General features: G+C 41.0%; 1 protein-coding gene across 3 annotated transcripts in view; it reads left to right on the forward strand.

Moving 5' to 3' along the window:
• The window catches only part of C1H1orf21 (chromosome 1 C1orf21 homolog), a 237,574-nt gene that overhangs the window by 78,474 nt on the left and 144,541 nt on the right, over positions 1 to 14,559 (forward strand). For all 3 annotated transcript variants that reach the window (XM_059937751.1, XM_059937754.1, XM_059937743.1), the window contains one exon: positions 2,943 to 3,163. In XM_059937751.1, coding sequence (XP_059793734.1) covers positions 3,070 to 3,163 — 94 coding nt within the window. In that variant the 5' untranslated portion in view covers positions 2,943 to 3,069. The remainder of the gene's footprint in view (positions 1 to 2,942; positions 3,164 to 14,559) is intronic.

Here is a 14,559-nt window from a genome sequence, read left to right on the forward strand (position 1 = left end):
GCTCCTCAAAAAGTTCAGCCACACCTAGAGTCTGTCATACAGAGTGAAGTAAGTAAGCAAGAGAAAAACAAATACTGTATGCTAACACATATATATGGAATCTAAAAAAAAAAAAAAGGTTCTGAAGAAACTAGGGGCAGGACAGGAATAAAGATGCAGACATAGAGAATGGACTTGAGGACATGTGGAGGGGGAAGGGGAAGCTGGGATGAAGTGAGAGTGGCATGGACATATATACTCTACCAAATGTAAAATAGATAGCTAGTGGGAAGCAGCCGCATAGCACAGGGAGATCAGCTCGGTGCTTTGTGACCACCTAGAGGGGTGGGATAGGGAGGGTGGGAGGGAGGGAGATGCAAGAGGGAGGAGATATGGGGATATATGTATATGTGTAGCTGATTCACTTTGTTATAAAGCAGAAACTAACACACCATTGTAAAGCAATTATACTCCAATAAAGATGTTAAAAAAAAAAGTCCAGCCACAGAACACTCTAAGACATAAATCACAGCAAGATCCTTTTTGACCCACCTCCTAGAGTAATGGAAATAAAATCAAAAATAAAGAAATGGGACCTAATGAAACAAAATCTTTTGCACAGCAAAGGAAACCATAAGCAAGACAAAAAGACAACCTTCAGAATGGGAGAAAATATTTGCAAACAAAGCAACTGACAAAGGATTAATCTCCAAAATATACAAGCAGCTCATGCAGCTCAATATCAAAAAAAAAAACCCAATCCAAAAATGGGCAGAAGACCTAAATAGACATTTCTCCAAAGTAGACATACAGATTGCCAACAAACACATGAAAAGATGCTCAACATCACTAATCATTAGAGAAATGCAAAGCAAGACTACAGTGAGGTATCACCTCACACCAGTCAGAATGGCCATCATCAAAAAATCTACAAACAGTAAATGCTGGCGAGGGTGTGGAGGAAAGGGAACCCTCCTGCACTGTTGGTGGGAATGTAAATTGATACAGCCACTATGGAGAACAGTATGGAGGTTCCTTAAAAAACTAAAAATAGAACTACCATACGACCCAGCAATCCCACTACTGGGCATATACCCTGAGAAAACCATAGGTCAAAAAGAGTCATGTACCAAAATGTTCATTGCAGCTCTATTTACAATAGCCAGGACATGGAAGCAACCTAAATGTCCATCGACAGGTGAATGGATAAAGAAGATGTGGCACATATATACAATGGAATATTACTCAGCCATAAAAAGAAATGAAATGGAGGTATTTGTAATGAGGTGGATGGAGTTAGAGTCTGTCATACAGAGTGAAGTAAGTCAGAAAGAGAAAAACAAATACAGTATGCTAACACATATATACGGAATCTAAGGAAAAAAAAAAAAAAAAGCCATGAAGAACCTAGTGGCAAGATGGGAATAAAGACACAGACCTACTAGAGAATGGACTTGAGGATATGGGGAGGGGGTGGGGTGAGATGTGACAGGGTAAGAGAGTGTCATGGACATATATACACTACCAAATGTAAAATAGATAGCTAGTGGGAAGCAGCCGCATAGCACAGGGATATCAGCTCGGTGCTTTGTGACCACCTAGAGGGGTGGGATGGGGAGGGTGGGAGGGAGGGAGATGCAAGAGGGAAGAGATATGGGAACATATTGTATGTGTATAACTGATTCACTTTGTTATAAAGCAGAAGCTAACACACCATTGTAAGGCAATTATACTTCAATAAAGATGTTTAAAAAAAAAAAAAAAAAGATACATGGGGCTTCCCTGGTGGCACAGTGGTTAAGAATCCGCCTGCCAATGCAGGGGACATAGGTTCAAGCCCTGGTCCAGGAAGATCCCACATGCCGTGGAGCAACCAAGCCCATGCACCATAACTACTTAGCCTGCGCTCTAGAGCCCGCGAGCCACAACTACTGAGCCCGCGTGCCACAACAACTGAAGCCTGCATGCCTAGAACCCGTGCTCCGCAACAAGAGAAGCCACCACAATGAGAAGTCCATACACTGCAACAAAGAGTAGCTCCTGCTCGGTGCAACTAGAGAAAGCCCGTGCACAGCAACGAAGACCCAATGCAGCCAAAAGTAAAATAAATTTATATAAAACAAACAAGTAAAAAAAAAAAAGATACATGTACCACAATCTTCATTGCAACACTATTTACAATAGCCAGGACATGGAAGCAACCTAAATGTCCATCGACAGATGAATGGATAAAGAAGATGTGGCACATACATACAATGGAATATTACTCAGCCATAAAAATGAATGAGATTGAGTTATTTGTAATGAGGTGGATGGACCTAGAGTCTGTCAGACAGAGTGAAGTAAGTCAGAAAGAGAAAAACAAATACCGTATGCTAACGCACATATATGGAATCTAAAAAAAACAGTACTAATGAACTTAGGGGCAGGGCAGGAATAAAGATGCAGACATAGAGAATGGACTTGAGGACACGGGGAGGGGGAAGGTTAAGCTGGGACGAAGTGAGAGAGTGGCATGGACATATATACACTACCGAATGTAAAATCGATAGCTAGTGGGAAGCAGCCGCATAGCACGGGGAGATCAGCTCGGTGCTTTGTGCTGACCTAGAGGGGTGGGATAAGGAGGGTGGGAGGGAGGCTCAAGAGGGAGAGGATATGGGGATATGTGTATACATATAGCTGATTCACTTGGTCATACAGCAGAAACTAACACAACGTTGTAAAGCAATTATATTCCAATAAAGGTTAAAAAAAAAAAAAAGTCCAGCCACGTGTTGTGCAGGGCGCAGGCCTTCTGACCTTGCTTTTCAGGCGGGGGTCAGATGAGAATGACCGGTGCTGCATTTCCTTCTTCAGCGCCTGGTCGCACCCCAGTCCAGTTGGGTCGGGCGGGAATCACCACGGAGACTGAGACACTGGCTTCGTGTCCCACATTCTGATCTAGTGCTCTCTTCTTGCAGGTGCGCACATTTTGACCGACTCAGCAAGAAGGTGGATTTTCCTTGTGTCTAAAGAGAGAAAAAAATGTCCCCGTGTCTGTAGAGATGCTTTGCAGTTCAGCCCGGCTGAAGCTGACCGAATGAGACTATGGGCTGTGCCTCTGCGAAGCATGTTGCCACTGTTCAAAATGAAGAGGAAGCCCAGAAAGGGAAGAACTACCAGAATGGAGACGTGTTTGGTGGTAAGTGCCGTTGAATTTCATCCTTGGCCCCTCCATCCAGGCCTTTCACGTGAGCAATTGCAGTGTTCCTGTGTTCTGTTTGCTGAGGGGCGGGGCGGGGTGCAGGGGTGACGGGGGTGTGTGGGTAGAGGGCTGATGAGAGATGATAAAAATCAAGGTAGATCTTTTACATTGGACAGTTTTCATCATAATTTATACCTAGAAGACTTTGAGGAGGATCATGGAGGTTTTATGCAGAGCTCACATTTAAATCAAGCTTTGAAGAACTAGTAGGACATAAACAGGTGCATGGGACAGCGGCCACAGGGTGTCCCGGTCCAGAACTGTAGGACTGAACACATGGAGGTCCAAAAGCGGGCGAGGATTTATAATGGAGGGAATGACGTGTTTTTTGGAGTTTATTATAAGTTTATAAGGAATTACTCTTTCTGTGAATTAGAAATTCTCGGTTTCAAAAACACAATTACAGTGAACTTAGAAATCGTCTTTTAACCATCCTGTGATGATTCATGGTGACTTGAGACTATCTAGCGCAGAGGTCACAAACTGCCAACCCACGGCCACATCTGGTTTACAAATATATTTTCTTTGGCCCCCAGAGAATTTTAAAATAAAAAAGCAAGGCGACCTTTAAAAATCAGGATGTTTCACACAAAACCCCAAATTTCTTGAGAAGGTCTGACAACACTGATTTTCCATTTCCTGAGGCAACAGTTGCTGGAATTAGGTAGCAGTTGCCGGTTCAGTCAGAGTATGGCCTCCGGTAAACGGGCTGAGCCCTCCCCGTGAACGCACATCAGGCCCAGTTCACTCACTGACGTTCCATGCCTGGCCACTTACAGCCTTTTGAGTTTGCCTAATCTTGAGTTTGTCCTTTGGAAGATCAATGATTACCCTGATGCAGGGTGGCTATGGGTTTGTACAAAATTCCAGCTAGTCCAGGCAGATGAAGCAGTTTTTGCTAATTATTTTAACAATAATACCCAAGACTTGACATTTTCATGGTACTTTTATTCATAAAAGCACCTCTACATCTCTTATTCGATAAAGAACCTCATTGCAATGATGTTTACATGTAAACAACTCAAGTTGCACTATTCAGTCTCTGTCAAGGAATTCCACTGCGTTTCAACCTCTAGCTTTTGGTCCGTTGCAATGGTTGTTTCAGTCCCCTGGGGAAGAATTGGGAACAACGTGGAAGGGGTAATGCTCTGTTACAAGTGGGCTCATGTATATGGAGGGAGGAAGATTTCATTTTGGTTTGTTTTAAGGAGATGTATTTGTTACCTGGAACAAATTTGCTTCTAGTGGTCACTACCGATAGAAACAAGAACTGTGGAGAAGAGTGACATATGAGCGTCTTAATAAAGTAGAATCCAGCTCTTTGAAACCACACCTTCTGGGAAGACAGCTAATGGGAACTAGAGTCATTACTGTTACTCTCAAACACTTAACTTTTAAGAGGAAATAATCTAGTATCAGGAATTTGTTTAAATTAACTTCTATGTGAGGTTCTGTGTCATTGTCATTTTTGTAATTAGAGCTACCACTTACGGAGCCTTCACCATACGTCAGACACCGAGAAGCATTTACATTCATTTTCATGTTGAATTTTCACAACAATCCTGTGAAATCTGTGCCATCTTAATTTTACAGATTTGGAAGCTGAGCACAGTGTGACTAACTGGTCCAAAGTTACTCAGCTACTAAGTGATAGAATCAGATGTCTCAGACTCCAAAGTCCACATTTCTTTCTCAATGTCATTTCCTGCTGCCTCCCATCCGTCACTCATTCTTTAATGCGAAAAAGTATTGACTGGCCGGTACACGATGTGTCAGACCATTTGCTAAATGCCATGGAGGATACAGAGATAAACCTTGCTTTCTAGGACTTCGTAAGAGGATGAAAAAGTGTTATGAGGCAGAATAAGCCAAATACCAGAAAAGGAAAAGACATACACATCATGATAAGAGTCAGAGGGTTGAGAGACTGCCTTAAAAGGTGGGATCAGAGCAGATTTCTTATAGAGGTGACAGCTGACCCTGGCCCTAAAGGACTGGAGAATCTAAACCTGTCGGATGAAGGGTGTAGGAAGGAACTAGATGAGGAAAGGCTAGACGTGATGTGACCCATATTCAAGAATTACAAGTAATCCAGTTCGAATGGAATATAAAATTTACGTGAGAGGGAATTGGATACGAAACTAAGTTAGGGTTAAATTATGGAGAATGTGGAATACCAGATTACAATCTGTAGAAAGGTAACCTTAGATTTGTAAGAGCAAAAATTTAGTGATATTCAGTATATTGTATTAATATTTTGCTTGGCAATGAGGCCATCTAACCATTCATTTGCTAATATGGTTACAACTTTTATAGCTAAGAAGACTTTCTGCTGTTCTAAAGTACCATGAGTAGTTTGCAAATGTTAGCATCTAATAAAGGAGCCTTGTATGAGTCAACTATTGCTGGGTAATAGACAGCCTCAAGATCTTAGTGGCATTCAGCAATAATCATGTCTTTCTTGATCACGAGTTGCTTGGTCAGCTGGAGTGGCTCTGCTCCATGTCTCTCTCAGCTTCCTCCTGGGACCAGTGAGCCAAGGGGGGGTATGCTCTTCTTTTGCAAAAGGGTAAAAGTACAAGTGATACACATGATGCCTCTTAAGCTTAGGCTTAGACCTGGCACACTGTCACTTGCACCCACGTTTTACTAGCCGAATCAAGTCACGTGAACAGGCTCAAAGACAAGGGGCAGAGAAGTCCATCTGACCACGGCACATTCATGGCAAGGGTATGGATGTAGAGAAGGGTCAAGAATTGGGGCTAATAATTCAGTCTGCCCCATGCCTGGGCAGTCATTGCTGTCTGTGTGGCTCCGTGCCATAAAGTGCACTCAAGGCCTCTGCCAGCTTCTCTTCACCCTCCTGGTACTCACACTGAAGTTTCATTCACTCCAGCATTCGTCATCTTGTTACTCTTTCTTACATCAGCATTTGCAGGTTTGTGGCACTGTGTTACATAAAGCAGGAATACAGGGAGGGAGAGAGCTTCATGTACCAGTCAAGGGAGAGTTCTCCTAGCCCTACAGGGTTCTGGGAGTAGAATTGTCAGAATCCATTGTGAACATCAGTACCAGTATCCTAGATGTTACTGAATGCTAGAGTTTGAATATGACAAGAGAAGGTCCTATCTGTTTCTCCACTTGAATTAGTTTGCAAGCAGAAGTCTACAGAATCCCAATAGAATCACAGATGGTCACAGATGAATGGTAGATCTGGCTCACTTTTAGCCATATGATATCTTTTGTCACCCATTGTTTCAGTGATCTATTATCACATAGCAAAGGACTCCAAACTTAGTAGCACTGATTTATTATTTTTCCCAATTCTGTGGGGTGACTAGGGTTCATCTGCTGGCTTTTTTTTTTTTTTTTTTTGCCTGGGCTCAGCCATGCAGCTGCATTCAGCTGGGAGCTCAGCTGGGCTCAACTGACCATGATGGCTTCAGACCTCTCTTTCCATCTGGGTAGTCAAATTTTCATGTGACAGCTAGCTTCCAAGAGAGGAAGTAGAAGCTTCCAGGCCTCTTAAGACCTGGGTTTGAAAGTACAAGAATGTTGTTTGTGCCGTGTTCTGTTGAGCAAAGCAAGTCACAAGACCAGCCCAGAGTCAGGGGAGCACAAAGGCTCTCCATCTGTTGAGTGTGTACCTATAGGGAGGGGAAGACCTGTTGCGAGCTGTCCTTGGAGATGGGTTACCACACCCATTGACAGAGGCAATGAGAACTCATGACTGGATTGTATTCCAACCTGGACAGTTGTATTCTGCTTTCTAAATCACGCCTCTCTTTTCCACCGAATAAAATGGCCTCATTCACTTTTTAAAAGCTTAATGCTTGAAAGATGTTATTACCACATGTTGTTGAAGAGTTGACCAAGTCTGTGAAAGGTAGCATATTCGGGGACAGCTCTGAAGTATATGTCTCTGAGTGTGTGTACACACACACATTCGATCCTTTTCCTAAAAGTGTTAATTTAATTTCATAGCTTCTAAGGACGTGCTGGGGAGCGTTGATAAGCAGTGTGTTTTTACAAATAGTAGTTTCCATTTATATGAAGCATTTTGGTCTCTGTGATATTTTGGTTATTTAGGAGATGGTGCCGAAAGCTCAGCTTCCCTGTACACCAGTGCTGAATTGAATCTAAGAGACATATTTTTGGGTGAAGTAGAAAAGGATACCTTTATTACTTTGCCAGGCAAAGGGGGACACAGCGGGCTCCTGCCTCGAAAAACTATGTGTCCCCACTTGGAGAGGATAGTGAGAAGTTTTATTGTAATGGTTCAAAGAGGGCATGATGAGCTTGTGGACATTCTTCTGATGGGTTGGCGGTGAGGTAAGTAGGAGTCAACATCATCAACCTTCAGGTTCCAACTGGTCTGGGGTCTACATGCTTGTGGGTAGCGTACCGTCATTAACTTCTCCCACCTGGAAGGGGTTTCAGTATCTGCAAAACAGCTCAAAGATGTTGTTGTTTGTATCCCTTGATGGGGAACCAGGACCTTGCCCCAAGGCTGCACTGTTGTTTCTCTTGACTGTTTGTTTCTCCCTGGTCTCGCATCCCCTCCCTTCCCTAATTAACAACTGCTTGAGTCTGCCCACTGGGACTCAGGGAAGGTCATGGAGGCTGAATGAAAGCTCCTTCCTGTAATCAAAGAAATGGGGGACACAGAAAGGCTTTGTGCCCAGGAGCCCCAGCCCAGGGCCCTGCTAGGTATCAGAGACCCACCACTCCAAATGTGTGGGACAGAATTGCTATAGAATATTCCACCATTGAGGATTAACTGACAGATGGGCATCTTGACTCCTAGATTTCATAGACTTCAGGAGATCATTGACAAGGAACTTTATCACTGACGTTGACCTGTAGACTTTCTTTCACTTTAAGTATAGAAGCGTAAAAAGTTTCAGATATAAAGTTGTGTCTCATTTCTGTGGCCCTTTCAGAAGTAAAAGCCAGGCCAGAAAGCTCCATCTCCAGATTGGAATTTTTCCTTCCCTCAGTGGTTAGGGCAGATGTGAAGAGTGACCAGCAGATCTGCTGAGGTCATTCAGAGAACAACTGAGCAGATTGCCAAGACCAGCTTGCATAAAGTAAGTGACCAACAGGCTCAAGTTATCAGGAACTCGTAAGGCAAGTTCTAAGAAAAGCCAGGTGCTTATTGGATTTCTTTCAACCATCATTCACTTAGACTATTAAAGTAGGTGCACAGAACAGATTCAGGTCTTATTAGGGAAATTTTCATATCAAACCTGAGATCATTATCTCTTCTGCAGCCCATCCCCAAGGGGGGAAACTCTTCAGTTATATTGACTTTCCTATTTGCGTGAAGGTCACCATCATTCTTACAGTAATGTAGGCTTTAATCTTGCAAAGCCTTTAAACTTGAGGCCTTTGTCTCTTCCAGTTCCCTGTGAATCTCACTCTCTCCTAGCATCGCTTTTCCTACCACCAGCATAGTTTAGGTTGTTATAGTGCATAACCCAGAATAACGCAGTGTCCTCTGAACTGATGCTCCATTAGCCCTCTTTGTTGTTTGTTTGCTTCTTTGCTTTTGTTTTTAACTCTCAATTTTTTTGCACCCTTGCAGATGGTAGCAAGTTTTTCTAAAGTACTCCTCTGTCCGTGTTAATTCTCCTGCACTCAGTTCTTAGACAGTCAAATCCTAAATCCTTAATGAACATTCAAGACCTCTGACGATGGCTCTTACTCTCTTACCCACCTTGGCAGCCTTGTTTCATACTGTCCCTCATGTTTCCCTGTTCTTCAGCCAGAGGGACAGCTCACCCTGTGACCACTTTGCACGCCTGTGTCCTCCAGGTCCAATACACCATGACCTCTGCTTGGCATGGGCCCTTTCTCCTGCTTTCATCTCTTTAAATCCTGCTCTTTTCCCAAACTTGCATAAAGCTTTCCTAATACCTTCAGAAAGAATCTCTTTCCTGCCATCCCAGAGTACATTTTTACATACTTATGTATTTGGTTTATTTGCTTATATGTTTAATCTCATTATTTGTGTGTGTGTGTGTCCTCTGTCTTATGAGCTGCAAAAAGCCCCTGGAGGGAGGGAGGGACTGTTCGACCTTGAGAGGACGCAGGCTTCCAGGAGCCAGGGCCTGACCATGCCAGCTCCCCTATGATGAGGTGGCCTTGACTAAGGACCAAGACGGTCCTCTTTTTTTTTTTTTTTTAATTTCCCTCCATCTTTTTTTTTTTTAGAACATTTATTTATTTATTTATTTATTTATTTATTTATTTATTTTTTTAAACATCTTTATTGAAGTATAATTGCCTTACAATAGTGTGTTAGCTTCTGCTTTATAACAAAGTGAATCAGTTATACATATACAATATGTTCCCATTTCTCTTCCCTCTTGCATCTCCCTCCCTCCCACCCTCCCCATCCCACCCCTCTAGGTGGTCACAAAGCACCGAGCTGATCTCCCTGTGCTATGCGGCTGCTTCCCACTAGCTATCTATTTTACATTTGGTAGTGTATATATGTCCATGACGCTCTCTTACCCTGTCACATCTCACCCCACCCCCTCCCCATATCCTCAAGTCCATTCTCTAGTAGGTCTGTGTCTTTATTCACGTCTTGCCACTAGGTTCTTCATGGCCTTTTTTTTTTTTTTTTTCCTTAAATTCCGTATATATGTGTTAGCATACTGTATTTGTTTTTCTCTTTCTGACTTACTTCACTCTGTATGACAGACTCTAACTCCATCCACCTCATTACAAATACCTCCATTTCATTTCTTTTTATGGCTGAGTAATATTCCATTGTATATATGTGCCACATCTTCTTTATCCATTCATCTGTCGATGGACATTTAGGTTGCTTCCAGGTCCTGGCTATTGTAAATAGAGCTGCAATGAACATTGTGGTACATGACACTTTTTGACCTATGGTTTTCTCAGGGTATATGCCCAGTAGTGGGATTGCTGGGTCGTATGGTAGTTCTATTTGTAGTTTTTTAAGGAACCTCCATACTGTTCTCCATAGTGGCTGTATCAATTTACATTCCCACCAACAGTGCAAGAGTGTTCCCTTTCCTCCACACCCTCTCCAGCATTTATTGTTTCTAGATTTTTTGATGATGGCCATTCTGACGGGTGTGAGATGATATCTCATTGTAGTTTTGATTTGCATTTCTCTAATGATTAATGATGTTGAGCATTCTTTCATGTGTCTGTAGGCCATCTGTATATCTTCTTTGGAGAAATGTCTATTTAGGTCTTCTGCCCATTTTTGGATTGGGTTGTTCGTTTTTTTGTTATTGAGCTGCATGAGCTGCTTGTAAATCTTGGAGATTAATCCTTTGTCAGTTGCTTCATTTGCAAATATTTTCTCCCATTCTAAGGGTTGTCTTTTGGTCTTGTTTATGGTTTCCTTTGCTGTGCAAAAGCTTTTAAGTTTCATTAGGTCCCATTTGTTTATTTGTGTTCTTATTTCCATTTCTCTGGGAGCTGGGTCAAAAAGAATCTTGCTGTGATGTATGTCATAGAGTGTTCTGCCTATGTTTTCCTCTAAGAGTTTGATAGTGTCTGCCCTTACACTTAGGTCTTTAATCCATTTGGAGTTTATTTTTGTGCATGGTGTCAGGGAGTGTTCTAATTTCATACTTTTACATGTACCTGTCCAATTTTCCCAGCACCACTTATTGAAGAGGCTGTCTTTTCTCCACTGTATATGCTTGCCTCCTTTATCAAAGATAAGGTGACCATATGTGTGTGGGTTTATCTCTGGGCTTTCTATCCTGTTCCATTGGTCTATATTTCTGTTTTTGTGCCAGTACCAAACTGTCTTGATTACTGAAGCTTTGTAGTATAGTCTGAAGTCAGGGAGCCTGATTCCCCCAGCTCCATTTTTCGTTCTCAAGATTGCTTTGGCTATTCGGGGTCTTTTGTGTTTCCATACAAATTGTGAAATTTTTTGTTCTAGTTCTGTGAAAAATGCCAGTGGTAGTTTGATAGGGATTGCATTGAATCTGTAGATTGCTTTGGGTAGTAGAGTCATTTTCACAATGTTGATTCTTCCAATCCAGGAACATGGTATATCTCTCCATCTATTTGTATCATCTTTAATTTCTTTCATCAGTGTCTTATAATTTTCTGCATACAGGTCTTTTGTCTCCTTAGGTAGGTTTATTCCTAGATATCTTATTCTTTTTGTTGCAATGGTAAACGGGAGTGTTTTCTTAATTTCACTTTCAGATTTTTCGTCATTAGTGTATAGAAATGCAAGCGATTTCTGTGCATTAATTTTGTATCCTGCTACTTTACCAAATTCATTGATTAGCTCTAGGAGTTTTCTGGTAGCCTCTTTAGGATTCTTTATGTATAGTATCGTACCATCTACAAACAGTGACAGCTTTACTTCTTCTTTTCCGATTTGGATTCCTTTTATTTCTTTGTCTTCTCTGATTGCTGTGGCTAACACTTCCAAAACTATGTTGAATAATAGTGGTGAGAGTGGGCAACCTTGTCTTGTTCCTGATCTTAGTGGAAATGGTTTCAGTTTTTCACCATTGAGGACGATGTTGGCTGTGGGTTTGTCATATATGGCCTTTATTATGTTGAGGAAAGTTCCCTCTATGCCTACTTTCTGCAGGGCTTTTATCATAAATGGGTGTTGAATTTTGTCGAAAGCTTTCTCTGCATCTATTGAGATGATCATATGGTTTTTCTCCTTCAATTTGTTAATATGGTGTATCACATTGATTGATTTGCGTATATTGAAGAATCCTTGCATTCCTGGGATAAACCCCACTTGATCATGGTGTATGATCCTTTTAATGTGCTGTTGGATTCTGTTTGCGAGTATTTTGTTGAGGATTTTTGCATCTATGTTCATCAGTGATATTGGCCTGTAGTTTTCTTTCTTTGTGACATCTTTGTCTGGTTTTGGTATCAGGGTGATGGTGGCCTCGTAGAATGAGTTTGGGAGTGTTCCTCCCTCTGCAATATTTTGGAAGAGTTTGAGAAGGATAGGTGTTAGCTCTTCTCTAAATGTTTGATAGAATTCACCTGTGAAGCCATCTGGTCCTGGGCTTTTGTTTGTTGGAAGGTTTTTAATCACAGTTTCAATTTCAGTGCTTGTGATTGGTCTGTTCATATTTTCTATTTCTTCCTGGTTCAGTCTCGGCAGTTTGTGCATTTCTAAGAATCTGTCCATTTCTTCCAGGTTGTCCATTTTATTGGCATAGAGTTGCTTGTAGTAATCTCTCATGATCTTTTGTATTTCTGCAGTGTCAGTGGTTATTTCTCCTTTTTCATTTCTAATTCTATTGATCTGAGTCTTCTCCCTTTTTCTCTTGATGAGTCTGGCTAATGGTTTATCAATTTTGTTTATCTTCTCAAAGAACCAGCTTTTAGTTTCATTGATTTTTGCTATTGTTTCCTTCATTTCTTTTTCATTTATTTCTGACCTGATCTTTATAATTTCTTTCCTTCTGCTGGCTTTGGGGTTTTTTTGTTCTTCTTTCTCTAATTGCTTTAGGTGCAAGGTTAGGTTGTTTATTCGAGATGTTTCCTGTTTCTTGAGGTAGGCTTGTATTGCTATAAACTTCCCTCTTAGCACTGCTTTTGCTGCGTCCCATAGGTTTTGGGTCGTCGTATCTCCATTGTCATTTATTTCTAGGTATTTTTTGATTTCCCCTTTGATTTCTTCAGTAATCACTTCATTATTAAGTAATGTATTGTGTAGCCTCCATGTGTTTGTATTTTTTACAGATCTTTTCCTGTAATTGATATCTAGTCTCATAGCGTTGTGGTCGGAAAAGATACTTGATACGATTTCAATTTTCTTAAATTTACCAAGGTTTGATTTGTGACCCAAGATATGATCTATCCTGGAGAATGTTCCATGAGCACTTGAGAAAAATGTGTATTCTGTTGTTTTTGGGTGGAATGTCCTATAAATATCAATTAAGTCCATCTTGTTTAATGTATCATTTAAAGCTTGTGTTTCCTTATTTATTTTCATTTTGGATGATCTGTCCATTGGTGAAAGTGGGGTGTTAAAGTCCCCTACTATGATTGTGTTGCTGTCGATTTCCCCTTTTATGGCTGTTAGTACTTGCCTTATGTATTGAGGTGCTCCTATGTTGGGTGCATAAATATTTACAATTGTTATACCTTCCTCTTGGATCGATCCCTTGATCATTATATAGTGTCCTTCTTTGTCTCTTGTAATAGTCTTTATTTTAAAGTCTATCTTGTCTGATATGAGAATTGCTACTCCAGCTTTCTTTTGCTTTCCATTTGCATGGAATATCTTTTTCCATCCCCTCACTTTCAGTCTGTATGTGTCTCTAGGTCTGAAGTGGGTCTCTTGTAGACAGCATATATATGGGTCTTGTTTTTGTATCCATTCAGCCAGCCTGTGTCTTTTGGTGGGAGCATTTAATCCATTTACATTCAAGGTAATTATCGATATGTATGTTCCTATTCCCATTTTCTTAAATGTTTTGGGTTTGTTATTGTAGGTGTTTTCCTTCTCTTGTGTTTCTTGCCTAGAGAAGTTCCTTTAGCATTTGTTGTAAAGCTGGTTTGGTAGTGCTGAACTCTCTCAGCTTTTGCTTGTCTGTAAAGGTTTTAATTTCTCCATCACATTTGAATGAGATCCTTGCTGGGTAGAGTAATCTTGGTTGTAGGTTCTTCTCCTTCATGACTTTAAGTATATCCTGCCACTCCCTTCTGGCTTGCAGAGTTTCTGCTGAAAGATCAGATGTTAACCTTATGGGGATTCCCTTGTGTGTTATTTGTTTTTTTTCCCTTGCTGCCTTTAATATGTTTTCCTTATATTTAATTTTTGACAGTTTGATTAATATGTGTCTTGGCGTGTTTCTCCTTGGGTTTATCCTGTATGGGACTCTCTGTGCTTCCTGGACTTGATTAACTATTTCCTTTCCCATATTAGGGAAGTTTTCAACTATAATCTCTTCAAATATTTTCTCAGTCCCTTTCTTTTTCTCTTCTTCTTCTGGGACCCCTATAATTCGAATGTTGGTGCGTTTAATGCTGTCCCAGAGGTCTCTGAGACTGTCCTCAGTTCTTTTCATTCTTTTTTCTTTATCCTGCTCTGCAGTAGTTATTTCCACCATTTTATCTTCCAGGTCACTTATCCTTTCTTCTGCCTCAGTTATTCTGCTATTGATCCCATCTAGAGTATTTTTAATTTCATTTATTGTGTTTTTCATCATTGCTTGATTCCTCTTTAGTTCTTCTACGTCCTTGTTAAATGCTTCTTGCATTTTGTCTATTCTATTTCCAAGATTTTGGATCATCCTTACTATCATTATTCTGAATTCTTTTTCAGGTAGACTACCTAT

This window comes from Balaenoptera ricei, chromosome 1 (genome assembly GCF_028023285.1).
Source record: "Balaenoptera ricei isolate mBalRic1 chromosome 1, mBalRic1.hap2, whole genome shotgun sequence".
In the NCBI taxonomy this organism is placed as follows: Eukaryota; Metazoa; Chordata; class Mammalia; order Artiodactyla; family Balaenopteridae; genus Balaenoptera; species Balaenoptera ricei.